This window comes from Lactuca virosa, chromosome 8 (genome assembly GCF_052849685.1).
Source record: "Lactuca virosa cultivar CGN04683 chromosome 8, Lactuca_virosa_CGN04683_v6, whole genome shotgun sequence".
Taxonomy (NCBI): domain Eukaryota; kingdom Viridiplantae; phylum Streptophyta; class Magnoliopsida; order Asterales; family Asteraceae; genus Lactuca; species Lactuca virosa.
The window spans coordinates 259,798,807-259,818,544 of record NC_136433.1 but is presented as its reverse complement, the minus strand read 5'-3'; the positions used below and the strand labels follow the sequence as shown (position 1 = coordinate 259,818,544).

At 32.5% G+C, this 19,738-nt stretch overlaps 3 protein-coding genes across 3 annotated transcripts; all 3 read right to left on the bottom strand.

Moving 5' to 3' along the window:
• Positions 1 to 4,238: 4,238 nt before the first annotated feature.
• LOC145132423 (chlorophyll a-b binding protein 40, chloroplastic-like) lies at positions 4,239 to 5,261 on the bottom strand. Its single transcript, XM_079067195.1, has one exon. The coding sequence runs from the start codon at positions 5,213 to 5,215 to the stop codon at positions 4,412 to 4,414; it is 804 nt and encodes a 267-aa protein (XP_078923321.1). The 5' UTR covers positions 5,216 to 5,261; the 3' UTR covers positions 4,239 to 4,411.
• A 4,459-nt stretch (positions 5,262 to 9,720) lies between these two features.
• Positions 9,721 to 10,613, bottom strand: LOC145133737 (chlorophyll a-b binding protein 40, chloroplastic-like). Its single transcript, XM_079068700.1, has one exon. The coding sequence runs from the start codon at positions 10,565 to 10,567 to the stop codon at positions 9,764 to 9,766; it is 804 nt and encodes a 267-aa protein (XP_078924826.1). The 5' UTR covers positions 10,568 to 10,613; the 3' UTR covers positions 9,721 to 9,763.
• Positions 10,614 to 14,860: 4,247 nt separating this feature from the next.
• LOC145132895 (chlorophyll a-b binding protein 40, chloroplastic-like) lies at positions 14,861 to 15,953 on the bottom strand. The gene has a single exon (XM_079067847.1). The coding sequence runs from the start codon at positions 15,905 to 15,907 to the stop codon at positions 15,116 to 15,118; it is 792 nt and encodes a 263-aa protein (XP_078923973.1). The 5' UTR covers positions 15,908 to 15,953; the 3' UTR covers positions 14,861 to 15,115.
• Between the last annotated feature and the right edge of the window lie 3,785 nt (positions 15,954 to 19,738).

Genomic DNA, 19,738 nt, shown 5'->3' with positions numbered 1-19,738 from the left:
CTCTGTTATTGGTCAAGCTTAGTTTCAAGATTTCAGTTTTGGCGGTATCTATTTCTATCAATCAAGCCTCATGCACCCATCACCCATGCCATGCCATACTAAGCCAATAAGAAATGTGGTTCAGATTTCAACAAATTTGGTTCACAAATTTCCTTCCAGAGTTATTAATATTTGGAGCATATTTATTTTTGTAAATCCTACTTTTACTATCCAATTCCACATCTTTCGTATACGAGAGTGTCATTTTCTTTTAGCATTTTTCCAACAATAACTTGTTTTCAAATTTTAACTCAAAATATTTTATTTTACAATATTTTTATTCAAAAATGTCATATATACGTAATGTTTGTTTTTAGCTTGATCTCAAAAAGTTCATTATCACTACAAGAATAACAATGTGTACAGACGACACCTATCCCGACCACATATGTCGTCGGCAAAAGTCCAGCTATCCAGACGACATGTCGTCGGCAGCACAGTATTTTCCAACTTTGACCCTATTTCTTTGACCGGAAAAGCTAAGCAGACGACATGTTGTCGTCGTAGATTCGGTGGGAAGGGGCAAAATTTTCGCGGTATTTTGAAAACCTATACCAACGACATGTCGGTATAGGGTATTATAAAATTAATTTCGATTTACTTATATTCGGTGTCGTAGAAAATAAAAACGATGTCTTTTTCATCAGCTTATACAGACGATATGTCGTCGGTATAAGGTATTAAAAAAATAATCTCGATTTATTTTTATTCGGTGTCGCGGAAAATAAAAACGGTGTCGTTTTCGTAATCTTATGCCGGCGACATTCCGTCTGCAAAAAGATGGGTCGATCCGCGTGAAATATCTTTCCAGACAATATGTCGTCTGTAAAACTGTTTTTTTTAATGACATAAAAAGGAAACGACGTAGTTTTTGTTGGCCTATACCGACGAAGTGTCGTCGGCATAGGGTTTAGTTATAACAAAGAGGGACCTGCGTTCATTTTGCAGTCGATGCTTTTCTGTTTTCTTTCTCGCGATGTCGGCGATGCAGACCATCCTCCGGCCACTCCCGTTCATCGGCGACTAAAAGGTATGGTTCTTGGTCCTTGTTTTCTTCTTAATTTGTGATAGCTTGAGTTTTAACTCCAATGTTGGGGGATTTTTTTCCGATTGTTGGAGTCCCTAATTCACAGCCTTCACCATTGTCGAAGTATCCTCCGACAACAGCCTTCACCACCGCCGAAGAAACTTATTTATGGTCATTCGGCTACCTTCACCACCAATTTTGAGGTAAGTTTTTGATTTCTTTTTTCATTTTTTGGCATGAAAGTGTGTTTATGCAACCTACTGTATAATTGATTTATGTTTATGCTCACTGTGGTGTATTGTGGTGTATTGGCATGAAAATGAAATTAGGCATGATTTGTTTGATTTTGTATTTAGATGTATACATTTGTATGAAATTGAAATTAGATGTCTAAAACGTTAGCTGTTATAAGGTATGATTGTATGAAATTGGATGTATTGCTTAATTGTTTGAAATTGAAATTTGATTTGGATGTAATGTATGCTTAATTGTATGAAATTGGAATATGAAAGTGGTATTGTATGTCTAAAATGAAATGAAAATTAGAATTGAATGTATTGTATACATATATGATTATGTGATATTTAGGTTTAATAGTTTGAGTGTATTTAAGATGAAGTGACAAAGTTCTTAATTGATAAGTTATGGTTTTTATATTTATATGATATTCTTTGTATTGTAAAGTGCTTAATTGATAAGTTAAAGTGTTTGATAAGTTGAAGTGTTTGTATTTACATGTATGATTGTATTATATGTTTATTATGTTTTTATTTTCTTGTTAATACGGTTTCAAAGTGCTTAATTTTGGTAGTGACTTAATGTTGGTCATTACGACTTAGCTTAATTAGGTTATTAATAGCTACGTACTATTAGTAATTTTAAATTAATTATAAAATAAAGTTAAATTAATTTTTTAAACATCAATAACGAAAAAGAAAATATTAAGTTAATGGTAAAATCAAAATAAATTAGTTTTAAAATCAAATTAATATTAATATTAAAATGAAATTAAATTAATTATAAAATCAAATTAAAAAAATTAAAAAAAAAACTATTAACAAAAAAGAAAATATTAAACTAATTATAAAATCCAATTAAGTTAATTTAAAAAAAAATTAAATTAATTATAAAACCAAATTAATATAATTATTCAAATATAATAAAATAAATTATAAAATCAAATTAACATTAAAACTATAACAAAATCAAATTAAATTAATTTAAAAAAACTAATAACAAAAAATAAAATATTAAATTAATTATAAAATCAAATTAAGTTTAAAATAAAATTAAATTAATTATAAAATCAAATTAATATTAATATTAAAATAAAATAAAATTAATTATAAAATCAAATTAAATTAATTTAAAAAACTAATAAAAAACGAAAATATTAAATTAATTAAAAAATCAAATTAAGTTAGTTTTATAATCAAATTAAATTAATTATAAAATCAAATTAAAATAACTATAAAATCAAATTAAACGGTATATTTTTTAAACCATAATATTATGTAATATAATATTATAAGTATGATGCTATAAAAGAAAATAAACTAAAGTATGATGTTATAATTAACACAATTATGATACTTTTGTTAATAACAACATTATACTTTTGGAACCCTAGGTAGTGGCGTACTATGAAAATCGGTGATACCACCTTCTAGGAGCATGCTTGAGGTTTTATAAGGATTTTTGAGGACGGAAGACGTGACCTTGAAATTGGGATCATAGAAACCATGTGGTTGATGCATGTATACTAACCTAAAGGTGACAGTGAGAAAAGTCAATTTTTGCATGGTTTAAAATAAGCTGATAAATAGACCGGTATCAATAGATAATATTTTGAGGGTTATACGGATGATGTCCCATATCAAAATGGCGTTGAATATCTCATCACAATCAATTCTTCGGTTTTGGAAGCGACTGTTGGCTACAAGGTTGACATTATAAAGAGAGATACCTACATTGAAACTATGATGAAAGAGCCACATGTAGCGTACAATATTAACCCATTGGAGTCGTCATACAAGAGTCCATGTCCTATTCAAGATACGAACATGGTACTCATCATGTATAACATGTCGCCAGTTGAGGTCCCGGATATCTTGTATGTGGGAGTGGGAGATAGGTTACATAGTTGAGGTCATGAATATCTTGTAGGTGGGATCGGGGGTTAGGATACATAGATGACATGTGGATATTGAGGCATTGTAATGGTTTAACAAGCCCTTCCTGGTTGTATTGTTCGAACTTAACTATTCATGATCTGTAAAATCGAGTTTTAACTAGTCCTTCCTAATCCTTAAATATTGTTAATATTGAAGTTTACTTTCATTCAAAGAATTCAGTATATGCATATATCTTTATTTTGTTTTAGATTTTCATTATTTAAATAAATAATATGTCACTTGATTCTTGTATATTGGTTTTTAGCATAATTCGATTCTTATATATAAACATACTATTTCGAAGGTCACATTAGTATTAGTCAAGAACCAAAGATGGGCTACGTTACCGAAACATTCGCTACACGCTTTGCTCGTGACGGATTGGCGACTAGGGATTGGTTTGTGTGTGTGTGTGGTTGAAGGGTTTCCGAGCTAGTTTTGGATAGTTTTGCAATGGACTTCCGTTGCTATTTTGTACGCTTTTTTTTCTCTATGGAACCATTATATTATAGATAAGACAGGTTTTTCTCTAGTGTCAATTATAATAGACAAACCATGTTTCAAAATCAACCATTGGAATAGGAATGAACGGAAATCTCGAAAAATCCAAAATACACATTCCGATCAATACTCTAGAAGCATAAAATCCAATTTTAGAAGTTTTAAATTAAAAGTTATACATATCATAGCAGTTTGAATGAAAATGACGATTGATTGTTTTTGTTATGAGGCATGAATTCGTAGAATTCCTACATAGTTATGCATATCAGCGTGGTTTGAATGATAATGGTGATTGACTAATTGATTCGGTCAAGAGGCATGATTTCCTATTTAAGTACACATATCCGTTGTTCCATCCTATAGAAATTAGAAGGGCCCCTTTCATAAAATGAACTACATTATCATACTCTCAGTGGTAATAAAGTGATGTGATCAGCTATTTATAAATATGGTACTGAAGATTAGAATGTGGAAATGACCGTTTATATCCGGTAAGCTTTGTAAATGTTCATTCATATTTGCACAGCTAATTAATCAATTTACAAAAATATGGATATGGTGGATTTAACTCCATGAATCAAGACCTCTCATTTTCGACCTTATGCTGGTGAAATTTACAATGTCGCAAGCTGTTTTTCTTTCATGGACATTATATTCTTCCCGGACAGTTTTAGTTTCCAGGGACGAAGTTGGTGGCATAAGCCCATGCGTTGTTGGTAACTGGATCGGCAATGTGGTCTGCAAGGTTTTCTAATGGACCTTTTCCGGTGACTATGGCTTGAACAAAGAACCCAAACATTGAAAACATAGCTAATCTTCCGTTCTTAATCTCCTTCACCTTCAACTCTTCAAAAGCCTCCGGATCTTCAGCTAATCCCAGCGGGTCAAAGCTTCCTCCAGGGTACAATGGGTCAACTATCTCCCCAAGAGGCCCACCGGCAACTCTATAACCTTCAACAGCACCCATCAAGATCACTTGTGTAGCCCAAATTGCCAATATGCTCTGTGCGTGGACCAAGTTGGGGTTGCCCAGATAGTCAAGCCCACCCTCACTAAAGATTTGGGATCCTGCCTTGAACCACACAGCTTCACCGAACTTGACGCCATTGCAGGCTAGAAGCTCCGGGAAAACACATCCCAAAGCTCCTAGCATGGCCCACCTACAATGGATGACCTCAAGCTCACGGTTCTTGGCAAAAGTCTCAGGATCTGCTGAGAGCCCGGCTGTGTCCCACCCGTAGTCTCCAGGGAATTCTCCGGTTAGATATGATGGAGCCTCACCCGAGAATGGCCCCAAGTACTTCACTCTGTCAGGTCCGTACCATGGGCTTCCTGATGAAGCGGTCTTGGGCTTTGCTGCTGTCTTTCTCATTGCCACCCTTCCATCACCAGAAAACTCTGAGGTAGATGGAGCAACCTTGATTGCCTGCCCGGCAAATGAAGGAGATGAGAGAGCCATTGTTGAAGCAGCCATGTATTTATGAACAAAAGATTGAGTTGTATTTGTGTAGTTGAGCAAATGAGAAGAAGAGTTGGTGTAGGAATTGGGAAGTTAGTGTAGTGTTATATAGGTTATGTATGGATATGGAGACGTGGGTATAATATCCATATTATCTCTGTTATTGGTCAAGCTTAGTTTCAAGATTCCAGTTTTGGCGGTATCTATTTCTATCAATCAAGCCTCATGCACCCATCACCCATGCCATGCCATACTAAGCCAATAAGAAATGTGGTTCAGATTTCAACAAATTTGGTTCACAAATTTCCTTCCAGAGTTATTAATATTTGGAGCATATTTATTTTTGTAAATCTTACTTTTACTATCCAACTCCACATCTTTCGTATACGAGAGTGTCATTTTCTTTTAGCATTTTTCCAACAATAACTTGTTTTCAAATTTTAACTCAAAATATTTTATTTTACAATATTTTTATTCAAAAATGTCATATATACGTAATGTTTGTTTTTAGCTTGATCTCAAAAAGTTCATTATCACTACAAGAATAACAATGTGTACAGACGACACCTATCCCGACCACATATGTCGTCGGCAAAAGTCCAGCTATCCAGACGACATGTCGTCTTTTCCAACTTTGACCCTATTTCTTTGACCGGAAAAGCTAAGCAGACGACATGTTGTCGTCGTAGATTCGGTGGGAAGGGGCAAAATTTTCGCGGTATTTTGAAAACCTATACCAACGACATTTCGGTATAGGGTATTATAAAATTAATTTCGATTTACTTATATTCGGTGTCGGAGAAAATAAAAACGGTGTCTTTTTCATCAGCTTATACAGACGATATGTCGTCGGTATAAGGTATTAAAAAAATAATTTCGATTTATTTTTATTCCGTGTCGCGGAAAATAAAAACGGTGTCGTTTTCGTAATCTTATGCCGGCGACATTCCGTCTGCAAAAAGATGGGTCGATCCGCGTGAAATATCTTTCCAGACAATATGTCGTCTGTAAAACTGTTTTTTTTTAATGACATAAAAAGGAAACGACGTAGTTTTTGTTGGCCTATACCGACGAAGTGTCGTCGGCATAGGGTTTAGTTATAACAAAGAGGGACCTGCGTTCATTTTGCAGTCGATGCTTTTCTGTTTTCTTTCTCGCGATGTCGGCGATGCAGACCATCCTCCGGCCACTCCCGTTCATCGGCGACTAAAAGGTATGGTTCTTGGTCCTTGTTTTCTTCTTAATTTGTGATAGCTTGAGTTTTAACTCCAATGTTGGGGGATTTTTTTCCGATTGTTGGAGTCCCTAATTCACAGCCTTCACCATTGTCGAAGTATCCTCCGACAACAGCCTTCACCACCGCCGAAGAAACTTATTTATGGTGATTCGGCTACCTTCACCACCAATTTTGAGGTAAGTTTTTGATTTCTTTTTTCATTTTTTGGCATGAAAGTGTGTTTATGCAACCTACTGTATAATTGATTTATGTTTATGTTCACTGTGGTGTATTGTGGTGTATTGTGGTGTATTGGCATAAAATGAAATTAGGCATGATTTGTTTGATTTTGTATTTAGATGTATACATTTGTATGAAATTGAAATTAGATGTCTAAAACGTTAGCTGTTATAAGGTATGATTGTATGAAATTGGATGTATTGCTTAATTGTTTGAAATTGAAATTTGAATTGGATGTAATGTATGTTTAATTGTATGAAATTGGAATATGAAAGTGGTATTGTATGTCTAAAATGAAATGAAAATTAGAATTGAATGTATTGTATACATATATGATTATGTGATATTTAGGTTTAATAGTTTGAGTGTATTTAAGATGAAGTGACAAAGTTCTTAATTGATAAGTTATAGTTTTTGTATTTAGATGCTATTCTTTGTATTGTAAAGTGCTTAATTGATAAGTTAAAGTGTTTGATAAGTTGAAGTGTTTGTATTTACATGTATGATTGTATTATATGTTTATTATGTTTTTATTTTCTTGTTAATATGGTTTCAAAGTGCTTAATTTTGGTAGTGACTTAATGTTGGTCATTACGACTTAGCTTAATTAGGTTATTAATAGATACGTACTATTAGTAATTTTAAATTAATTATAAAATAAAGTTAAATTAATTTTTAAAAAATCAATAACGAAAAAGAAAATATTAAGTTAATGGTAAAATCAAAATAAATTAGTTTTAAAATCAAATTAATATTAATATTAAAATCAAATTAAATTAATTATAAAATCAAATTAAAAAAATTAAAAAAAAAAACTATTAACAAAAAAGAAAATATTAAACTAATTATAAAATCCAATTAAGTTAATTTAAAAAAAATTAAATTAATTATAACACCAAATTAATATAATTATTCAAATATAATAAAATAAATTATAAAATCAAATTAACATTAAAACTATAACAAAATCAAATTAAATTAATTTAAAAAAACTAATAACAAAAAATAAAATATTAAATTAATTATAAAATCAAATTAAGTTTAAAATAAAATAAAATAAATTATAAAATCAAATTAATATTAATATTAAAATAAAATAAAATTAATTATAAAATCAAATTAAATTAATTTAAAAAAGTAATAAAAAAAGAAAATATTAAATTAATTAAAAAATCAAATTAAGTTAATTTTATAATCAAATTAAATTAATTATAAAATCAAATTAAAATAACTATAAAATCAAATTAAACGGTATATTTTTTAAACCATAATATTATGTAATATAATATTATAAGTATGATGCTATAAAAGAAAATAAACTAAAGTATGATGTTATAATTAACACAATTATGATACTTTTGTTAATAACAACATTATACTTTTGGAACCCTAGGTAGTGGCGTACTATGAAAATCGGTGATACCACCTTCTAGGAGCATGCTTGAGGTTTTATAAGGATTTTTGAGGACGGAAGACGTGACCTTGAAATTGGGATCATAGAAACCATGTGGTTGATGCATGTATACTAACCTAAAGGTGACAGTGAGAAAAGTCAATTTTTGCATGGTTTAAAATAAGCTGATAAATAGACCGGTATCAATAGATAATATTTTGAGGGTTATACGGATGATGTCCCATATCAAAATGGCGTTGAATATCTCATCACAATCAATTCTTCGGTTTTGGAAGCGACTGTTGGCTACAAGGTTGACATTATAAAGAGAGATACCTACATTGAAACTATGATGAAAGAGCCACATGTAGCGTACAATATTAACCCATTGGAGTCGTCATACAAGAGTCCATGTCCTATTCAAGATACGAACATGGTACTCATCATGTATAACATGTCGCCAGTTGAGGTCCCGGATATCTTGTATGTGGGAGTGGGAGATAGGTTACATAGTTGAGGTCATGAATATCTTGTAGGTGGGATCGGGGGTTAGGATACATAGATGACATGTGGATATTGAGGCATTGTAATGGTTTAACAAGCCCTTCCTGGTTGTATTGTTCGAACTTAACTATTCATGATCTGTAAAATCGAGTTTTAACTAGTCCTTCCTAATCCTTAAATATTGTTAATATTGAAGTTTACTTTCATTCAAAGAATTCAGTATATGCATATATCTTTATTTTGTTTTAGATTTTCATTATTTAAATAAATAATATGTCACTTGATTCTTGTATATTGGTTTTTAGCATAATTCGATTCTTATATATAAACATACTATTTCGAAGGTCACATTAGTATTAGTCAAGAACCAAAGATGGGCTACGTTACCGAAACATTCGCTACACGCTTTGCTCGTGACGGATTGGCGACTAGGGATTGGTTTGTGTGTGTGTGGTTGAAGGGTTTCCGAGCTAGTTTTGGATAGTTTTGCAATGGACTTCCGTTGCTATTTTGTACGCTTTTTTTTCTCTATGGAACCATTATATTATAGATAAGACAGGTTTTTCTCTAGTGTCAATTATAATAGACAAACCATGTTTCAAAATCAACCATTGGAATAGGAATGAACGGAAATCTCGAAAAATCCAAAATACACATTCCGATCAATACTCTAGAAGCATAAAATCCAATTTTAGAAGTTTTAAATTAAAAGTTATACATATCATAGCAGTTTGAATGAAAATGACGATTGATTGTTTTTGTTATGAGGCATGAATTCGTAGAATTCCTACATAGTTATGCATATCAGCGTGGTTTGAATGATAATGGTGATTGACTAATTGATTCGGTCAAGAGGCATGATTTCCTATTTAAGTACACATATCCGTTGTTCCATCCTATAGAAATTAGAAGGGCCCCTTTCATAAAATGAACTACATTATCATACTCTCAGTGGTAACAAAAATGATGTGATCAGCTATTTATAAATATGGTACTGAAGATTAGAATGTGGAAATGACCGTTTATATCCGGTAAGCTTTGTAAATATTCATTCATATTTGCACAGCTAATTAATCAATTTACAAAAATATGGATATGGTGGATTTAACTCCATGAATCAAGACCTCTCATTTTCGACCTTATGCTGGTGAAATTTACAATGTCGCAAGCTGTTTTTCTTTCGTGGACATTATATTCTTCCCGGCCAGTTTTAGTTTCCAGGGACGAAGTTGGTGGCATAAGCCCATGCGTTGTTGGTAACTGGATCGGCAATGTGGTCTGCAAGGTTTTCTAATGGACCTTTTCCGGTGACTATGGCTTGAACAAAGAACCCAAACATTGAAAACATAGCTAATCTTCCGTTCTTAATCTCCTTCACCTTCAACTCTTCAAAAGCCTCCGGATCTTCAGCTAATCCCAGCGGGTCAAAGCTTCCTCCAGGGTACAATGGGTCAACTATCTCCCCAAGAGGCCCACCGGCAACTCTATAACCTTCAACAGCACCCATCAAGATCACTTGTGTAGCCCAAATTGCCAATATGCTCTGTGCGTGGACCAAGTTGGGGTTGCCCAGATAGTCAAGCCCACCCTCACTAAAGATTTGGGATCCTGCCTTGAACCACACAGCTTCACCGAACTTGACGCCATTGCGGGCTAGAAGCTCCGGGAAAACACATCCCAAAGCTCCTAGCATGGCCCACCTACAATGGATGACCTCAAGCTCACGGTTCTTGGCAAAAGTCTCAGGATCTGCTGAGAGCCCGGCTGTGTCCCACCCGTAGTCTCCAGGGAATTCTCCGGTTAGATATGATGGAGCCTCACCCGAGAATGGCCCCAAGTACTTCACTCTGTCAGGTCCGTACCATGGGCTTCCTGATGAAGCGGTCTTGGGCTTTGCTGCTGTCTTTCTCATTGTCACCCTTCCATCACCAGAAAACTCTGAGGTAGATGGAGCAACCTTGATTGCCTGCCCGGCAAATGAAGGAGATGAGAGAGCCATTGTTGAAGCAGCCATGTATTTATGAACAAAAGATTGAGTTGTATTTGTGTAGTTGAGCAAATGAGAAGAAGAGTTGGTGTAGGAATTGGGAAGTTAGTGTAGTGTTATATAGGTTATGTATGGATATGGAGACGTGGGTATAATATCCATATTATCTCTGTTATTGGTCAAGCTTAGTTTCAAGATTTCAGTTTTGGCGGTATCTATTTCTATCAATCAAGCCTCATGCACCCATCACCCATGCCATGCCATACTAAGCCAATAAGAAATGTGGTTCAGATTTCAACAAATTTGGTTCACAAATTTCCTTCCAGAGTTATTAATATTTGGAGCATATTTATTTTTGTAAATCTTACTTTTACTATCCAACTCCACATCTTTCATATACGAGAGTGTCATTTTCTTTTAGCATTTTTCCAACAATAACTTGTTTTCAAATTTTAACTCAAAATATTTTATTTTACAATATTTTTATTCAAAAATGTCATATATACGTAATGTTTGTTTTTAGCTTGATCTCAAAAAGTTCATTATCACTACAAGAATAACAATGTGTACAGACGACACCTATCCCGACCACATATGTCGTCGGCAAAAGTCCAGCTATCCAGACGACATGTCGTCGGCAGCACAGTATTTTCCAACTTTGACCCTATTTCTTTGACCGGAAAAGCTAAGCAGACGACATGTTGTCGTCGTAGATTCGGTGGGAAGGGGCAAAATTTTCGCGGTATTTTGAAAACCTATACCAACGACATGTCGGTATAGGGTATTATAAAATTAATTTCGATTTACTTATATTCGGTGTCGTAGAAAATAAAAACGGTGTCTTTTTCATCAGCTTATACAGACGATATGTCGTCGGTATAAGGTATTAAAAAAACAATTTCGATTTATTTTTATTCGGTGTCGCGGAAAATAAAAACGGTGTCGTTTTCGTAATCTTATGCCGGCGACATTCCGTCTACAAAAAGATGGGTCGATCCGCGTGAAATATCTTTCCAGACAATATGTCGTCTGTAAAACTGTTTTTTTTAATGACATAAAAAGGAAACGACGTAGTTTTTGTTGGCCTATACCGACGAAGTGTCGTCGGCATAGGGTTTAGTTATAACAAAGAGGGACCTGCGTTCATTTTGCAGTCGATGCTTTTCTGTTTTCTTTCTCGCGATGTCGGCGATGCAGACCATCCTCCGGCCACTCCCGTTCATCGGCGACTAAAAGGTATGGTTCTTGGTCCTTGTTTTCTTCTTAATTTGTGATAGCTTGAGTTTTAACTCCAATGTTGGGGGATTTTTTTCCGATTGTTGGAGTCCCTAATTCACAGCCTTCACCATTGTCGAAGTATCCTCCGACAACAGCCTTCACCACCGCTGAAGAAACTTATTTATGGTGATTCGGCTACCTTCATCACCAATTTTGAGGTAAGTTTTTGATTTCTTTTTTCATTTTTTGGCATGAAAGTGTGTTTATGCAACCTACTGTATAATTGATTTATGTTTATGCTCACTGTGGTGTATTGTGGTGTATTGGCATGAAAATGAAATTAGGCATGATTTGTTTGATTTTGTATTTAGATGTATACATTTGTATGAAATTGAAATTAGATGTCTAAAACGTTAGCTGTTATAAGGTATGATTGTATGAAATTGGATGTATTGCTTAATTGTTTGAAATTGAAATTTGATTTGGATGTAATGTATGCTTAATTGTATGAAATTGGAATATGAAAGTGGTATTGTATGTCTAAAATGAAATGAAAATTAGAATTGAATGTATTGTATACATATATGATTATGTGATATTTAGGTTTAATAGTTTGAGTGTATTTAAGATGAAGTGACAAAGTTCTTAATTGATAAGTTATGGTTTTTGTATTTAGATGTTATTCTTTGTATTGTAAAGTGCTTAATTGATAAGTTAAAGTGTTTGATAAGTTGAAGTGTTTGTATTTACATGTATGATTGTATTATATGTTTATTATGTTTTTATTTTCTTGTTAATACGGTTTCAAAGTGCTTAATTTTGGTAGTGACTTAATGTTGGTCATTACGACTTAGCTTAATTAGGTTATTAATAGCTACGTACTATTAGTAATTTTAAATTAATTATAAAATAAAGTTAAATTAATTTTTAAAAAATCAATAACGAAAAAGAAAATATTAAGTTAATGGTAAAATCAAAATAAATTAGTTTAAAAATCAAATTAATATTAATATTAAAATGAAATTAAATTAATTATAAAATCAAATTAAAAAAATTAAAAAAAACTATTAAAAAAAAGAAAATATTAAACTAATTATAAAATCCAATTAAGTTAATTTTAAAAAAAATTAAATTAATTATAACATCAAATTAATATAATTTTTCAAATATAATAAAATAAATTACAAAATCAAATTAATATTAAAACTATAACAAAATCAAATTAAATTAATTTAAAAAAACTAATAACAAAAAATAAAATATTAAATTAATTATAAAATCAAATTAAGTTTAAAATAAAATTAAATTGATTATAAAATCAAATTAATATTAATATTAAAATAAAATAAAATTAATTATAAAATAAAATAAAATTAATTTAAAAAACTAATAAAAAAAGAAAATATTAGATTAATTAAAAAATCAAATTAAGTTAATTTTATAATCAAATTAAATTAATTATAAAATCAAAATTAAAATAACTATAAAATCAAATTAAACGGTATATTTTTTAAACCATAATATTATGTAATATAATATTAAAAGTATGATGCTATAAAAGAAAATAAACAAAAGTATGATGTTATAATTAACACAATTATGATACTTTTGTTAATTACAACATTATACTTTTGGAACCCTAGGTAGTGGCGTACTATGAAAATCGGTGATACCACCTTCTAGGAGCATGCTTGAGGTTTTATAAGGATTTTTGAGGACGGAAGACGTGACCCTGAAATTGGGATCATAGAAACCCTGTGGTTGATGCATGTATACTAACCTAAAGGTGACCGTGAGAAAAGTCAATTTTTGCATGGTTTAAAATAAGCTGATAAATAGACCGGTATCAATAGATAATATTTTGAGGGTTATACGGATGATATCCCATATGAAAATGGCGTTGAAAATCTCATCACAATCAATTCTTCGGTTTTGGAAGCGACTGTTGGCTACAAGGTTGACATTATAAAGAGAGATACCTACATTGAAACTATGATGAAAGAGCCACATGTAGCGTACAATATTAACCCATTGGAGTCGTCATACAAGAGTCCATGTCCTATTCAAGATACAAACATGGTACTCATCATGTATAACATGTCGCCAGTTGAGGTCCCGGATATCTTGTATGTGGGAGTGGGAGATAGGTTACATAGTTGAGGTCATGAATATCTTGTAGGTGGGATCGGGGGTTAGGATACATAGATGACATGTGGATATTGAGGCATTGTAATGGTTTAACAAGCCCTTCCTGGTTGTATTGTTCGAACTTAACTATTCATGATCTGTAAAATCGAGTTTTAACTAGTCCTTCCTAATCCTTAAATATTGTTAATATTGAAGTTTACTTTCATTCAAAGAATTCAGTATATGCATATATCTTTATTTTGTTTTAGATTTTCATTATTTAAATAAATAATATGTCACTTGATTCTTGTATATTGGTTTTTAGCATAATTCGATTCTTATATATAAACATACTATTTCGAAGGTCACATTAGTATTAGTCAAGAACCAAAGATGGGCTACGTTACCGAAACATTCGCTACACGCTTTGCTCGTGACGGATTGGCGACTAGGGATTGGTTTGTGTGTGTGTGGTTGAAGGGTTTCCGAGCTAGTTTTGGATAGTTTTGCAATGGACTTCCGTTGCTATTTTGTACGCTTTTTTTTCTCTATGGAACCATTATATTATAGATAAGACAGGTTTTTCTCTAGTGTCAATTATAATAGACAAACCATGTTTCAAAATCAACCATTGGAATAGGAATGAACGGAAATCTCGAAAAATCCAAAATACACATTCCGATCAATACTCTAGAAGCATAAAATCCAATTTTAGAAGTTTTAAATTAAAAGTTATACATATCATAGCAGTTTGAATGAAAATGACGATTGATTGTTTTTGTTATGAGGCATGAATTCGTAGAATTCCTACATAGTTATGCATATCAGCGTGGTTTGAATGATAATGGTGATTGACTAATTGATTCGGTCAAGAGGCATGATTTCCTATTTAAGTACACATATCCGTTGTTCCATCCTATAGAAATTAGAAGGGCCCCTTTCATAAAATGAACTACATTATCATACTCTCAGTGGTAACAAAAATGATGTGATCAGCTATTTATAAATATGGTACTGAAGATTAGAATGTGGAAATGACCGTTTATATCCGGTAAGCTTTGTAAATATTCATTCATATTTGCACAGCTAATTAATCAATTTACAAAAATATGGATATGGTGGATTTAACTCCATGAATCAAGACCTCTCATTTTCGACCTTATGCTGGTGAAATTTACAATGTCGCAAGCTGTTTTTCTTTCGTGGACATTATATTCTTCCCGGCCAGTTTTAGTTTCCAGGGACGAAGTTGGTGGCATAAGCCCATGCGTTGTTGGTAACTGGATCGGCAATGTGGTCTGCAAGGTTTTCTAATGGACCTTTTCCGGTGACTATGGCTTGAACAAAGAACCCAAACATTGAAAACATAGCTAATCTTCCGTTCTTAATCTCCTTCACCTTCAACTCCGGATCTTCAGCTAATCCCAGCGGGTCAAAGCTTCCTCCAGGGTACAATGGGTCAACTATCTCCCCAAGAGGCCCACCGGCAACTCTATAACCTTCAACAGCACCCATCAAGATCACTTGTGTAGCCCAAATTGCCAATATGCTCTGTGCGTGGACCAAGTTGGGGTTGCCCAGATAGTCAAGCCCACCCTCACTAAAGATTTGGGATCCTGCCTTGAACCACACAGCTTCACCGAACTTGACGCCATTGCGGGCTAGAAGCTCCGGGAAAACACATCCCAAAGCTCCTAGCATGGCCCACCTACAATGGATGACCTCAAGCTCACGGTTCTTGGCAAAAGTCTCAGGATCTGCTGAGAGCCCGGCTGTGTCCCACCCGTAGTCTCCAGGGAATTCTCCGGTTAGATATGATGGAGCCTCACCCGAGAATGGCCCCAAGTACTTCACTCTGTCAGGTCCGTACCATGGGCTTCCTGATGAAGCGGTCTTGGGCTTTGCTGCTGTCTTTCTCATTGTCACCCTTCCATCACCAGAAAACTCTGAGGTAGATGGAGCAACCTTGATTGCCTGCCCGGCAAATGAAGGAGATGAGAGAGCCATTGTTGAAGCAGCCATGTATTTATGAACAAAAGATTGAGTTGTATTTGTGTAGTTGAGCAAATGAGAAGAAGAGTTGGTGTAGGAATTGGGAAGTTAGTGTAGTGTTATATAGGTTATGTATGGATATGGAGACGTGGGTATAATATCCATATTATCTCTGTTATTGGTCAAGCTTAGTTTCAAGATTTCAGTTTTGGCGGTATCTATTTCTATCAATCAAGCCTCATGCACCCATCACCCATGCCATGCCATACTAAGCCAATAAGAAATGTGGTTCAGATTTCAACAAATTTGGTTCACAAATTTCCTTCCAGAGTTATTAATATTTGGAGCATATTTATTTTTGTAAATCTTACTTTTACTATCCAACTCCACATCTTTCGTATACGAGAGTGTCATTTTCTTTTAGCATTTTTCCAACAATAACTTGTTTTCAAATTTTAACTCAAAATATTTTATTTTACAATATTTTTATTCAAAAATGTCATATATACGTAATGTTTGTTTTTAGCTTGATCTCAAAAAGTTCATTATCACTACAAGAATAACAATGTGTACAGACGACACCTATCCCGACCACATATGTCGTCGGCAAAAGTCCAGCTATCCAGACGACATGTCGTCGGCAGCACAGTATTTTCCAACTTTGACCCTATTTCTTTGACCGGAAAAGCTAAGCAGACGACATGTTGTCGTCGTAGATTCGGTGGGAAGGGGCAAAATTTTCGCGGTATTTTGAAAACCTATACCAACGACATGTCGGTATAGGGTATTATAAAATTAATTTCGATTTACTTATATTCGGTGTCGTAGAAAATAAAAACGGTGTCTTTTTCATCAGCTTATACAGACGATATGTCGTCGGTATAAGCTATTAAAAAAACAATTTCGATTTATTTTTATTCGGTGTCGCGGAAAATAAAAACGGTGTCGTTTTCGTAATCTTATGCCGGCGACATTCCGTCTACAAAAAGATGGGTCGATCCGCGTGAAATATCTTTCCAGACAATATGTCGTCTGTAAAACTGTTTTTTTTAATGACATAAAAAGGAAACGACGTAGTTTTTGTTGGCCTATACCGACGAAGTGTCGTCGGCATAGGGTTTAGTTATAACAAAGAGGGACCTGCGTTCATTTTGCAGTCGATGCTTTTCTGTTTTCTTTCTCGCGATGTCGGCGATGCAGACCATCCTCCGGCCACTCCCGTTCATCGGCGACTAAAAGGTATGGTTCTTGGTCCTTGTTTTCTTCTTAATTTGTGATAGCTTGAGTTTTAACTCCAATGTTGGGGGATTTTTTTCCGATTGTTGGAGTCCCTAATTCACAGCCTTCACCATTGTCGAAGTATCCTCCGACAACAGCCTTCACCACCGCTGAAGAAACTTATTTATGGTGATTCGGCTACCTTCATCACCAATTTTGAGGTAAGTTTTTGATTTCTTTTTTCATTTTTTGGCATGAAAGTGTGTTTATGCAACCTACTGTATAATTGATTTATGTTTATGCTCACTGTGGTGTATTGTGGTGTATTGGCATGAAAATGAAATTAGGCATGATTTGTTTGATTTTGTATTTAGATGTATACATTTGTATGAAATTGAAATTAGATGTCTAAAACGTTAGCTGTTATAAGGTATGATTGTATGAAATTGGATGTATTGCTTAATTGTTTGAAATTGAAATTTGATTTGGATGTAATGTATGCTTAATTGTATGAAATTGGAATATGAAAGTGGTATTGTATGTCTAAAATGAAATGAAAATTAGAATTGAATGTATTGTATACATATATGATTATGTGATATTTAGGTTTAATAGTTTGAGTGTATTTAAGATGAAGTGACAAAGTTCTTAATTGATAAGTTATGGTTTTTGTATTTAGATGTTATTCTTTGTATTGTAAAGTGCTTAATTGATAAGTTAAAGTGTTTGATAAGTTGAAGTGTTTGTATTTACATGTATGATTGTATTATATGTTTATTATGTTTTTATTTTCTTGTTAATACGGTTTCAAAGTGCTTAATTTTGGTAGTGACTTAATGTTGGTCATTACGACTTAGCTTAATTAGGTTATTAATAGCTACGTACTATTAGTAATTTTAAATTAATTATAAAATAAAGTTAAATTAATTTTTAAAAAATCAATAACGAAAAAGAAAATATTAAGTTAATGGTAAAATCAAAATAAATTAGTTTAAAAATCAAATTAATATTAATATTAAAATGAAATTAAATTAATTATAAAATCAAATTAAAAAAATTAAAAAAAACTATTAAAAAAAAGAAAATATTAAACTAATTATAAAATCCAATTAAGTTAATTTTAAAAAAAATTAAATTAATTATAACATCAAATTAATATAATTTTTCAAATATAATAAAATAAATTACAAAATCAAATTAATATTAAAACTATAACAAAATCAAATTAAATTAATTTAAAAAAACTAATAACAAAAAATAAAATATTAAATTAATTATAAAATCAAATTAAGTTTAAAATAAAATTAAATTGATTATAAAATAAAATTAATATTAATATTAAAATAAAATAAAATTAATTATAAAATAAAATAAAATTAATTTAAAAAACTAATAAAAAAAGAAAATATTAGATTAATTAAAAAATCAAATTAAGTTAATTTTATAATCAAATTAAACTAATTATAAAATCAAAATTAAAATAACTATAAAATCAAATTAAACAGTATATTTTTTAAACCATAATATTATGTAATATAATATTAAAAGTATGATGCTATAAAAGAAAATAAACAAAAGTATGATGTTATAATTAACACAATTATGATACTTTTGTTAATTACAACATTATACTTTTGGAACCCTAGGTAGTGGCGTACTATGAAAATCGGTGATACCACCTTCTAGGAGCATGCTTGAGGTTTTATAAGGATTTTTGAGGACGGAAGACGTGACCCTGAAATTGGGATCATAGAAACCCTGTGGTTGATGCATGTATACTAACCTAAAGGTGACCGTGAGAAAAGTCAATTTTTGCATGGTTTAAAATAAGCTGATAAATAGACCGGTATCAATAGATAATATTTTGAGGGTTATACGGATGATGTCCCATATGAAAATGGCGTTGAAAATCTCATCACAATCAATTCTTCGGTTTTGGAAGCGACTGTTGGCTACAAGGTTGACATTATAAAGAGAGATACCTACATTGAAACTATGATGAAAGAGCCACATGTAGCGTACAATATTAACCCATTGGAGTCGTCATACAAGAGTCCATGTCCTATTCAAGATACAAACATGGTACTCATCATGTATAACATGTCGCCAGTTGAGGTCCCGGATATCTTGTATGTGGGAGTGGGAGATAGGTTACATAGTTGAGGTCATGAATATCTTGTAGGTGGGATCGGGGGTTAGGATACATAGATGACATGTGGATATTGAGGCATTGTAATGGTTTAACAAGCCCTTCCTGGTTGTATTGTTCGAACTTAACTATTCATGATCTGTAAAATCGAGTTTTAACTAGTCCTTCCTAATCCTTAAATATTGTTAATATTGAAGTTTACTTTCATTCAAAGAATTCAGTATATGCATATATCTTTATTTTGTTTTAGATTTTCATTATTTAAATAAATAATATGTCACTTGATTCTTGTATATTGGTTTTTAGCATAATTCGATTCTTATATATAAACATACTATTTCGAAGGTCACATTAGTATTAGTAAAGAACCAAAGATGGGCTACGTTACCGAAACATTCGCTACACGCTTTGCTCGTGACGGATTGGCGACTAGGGATTGGTTTGTGTGTGTGTGGTTGAAGGGTTTCCGAGCTAGTTTTGCAATGGACTTCCGT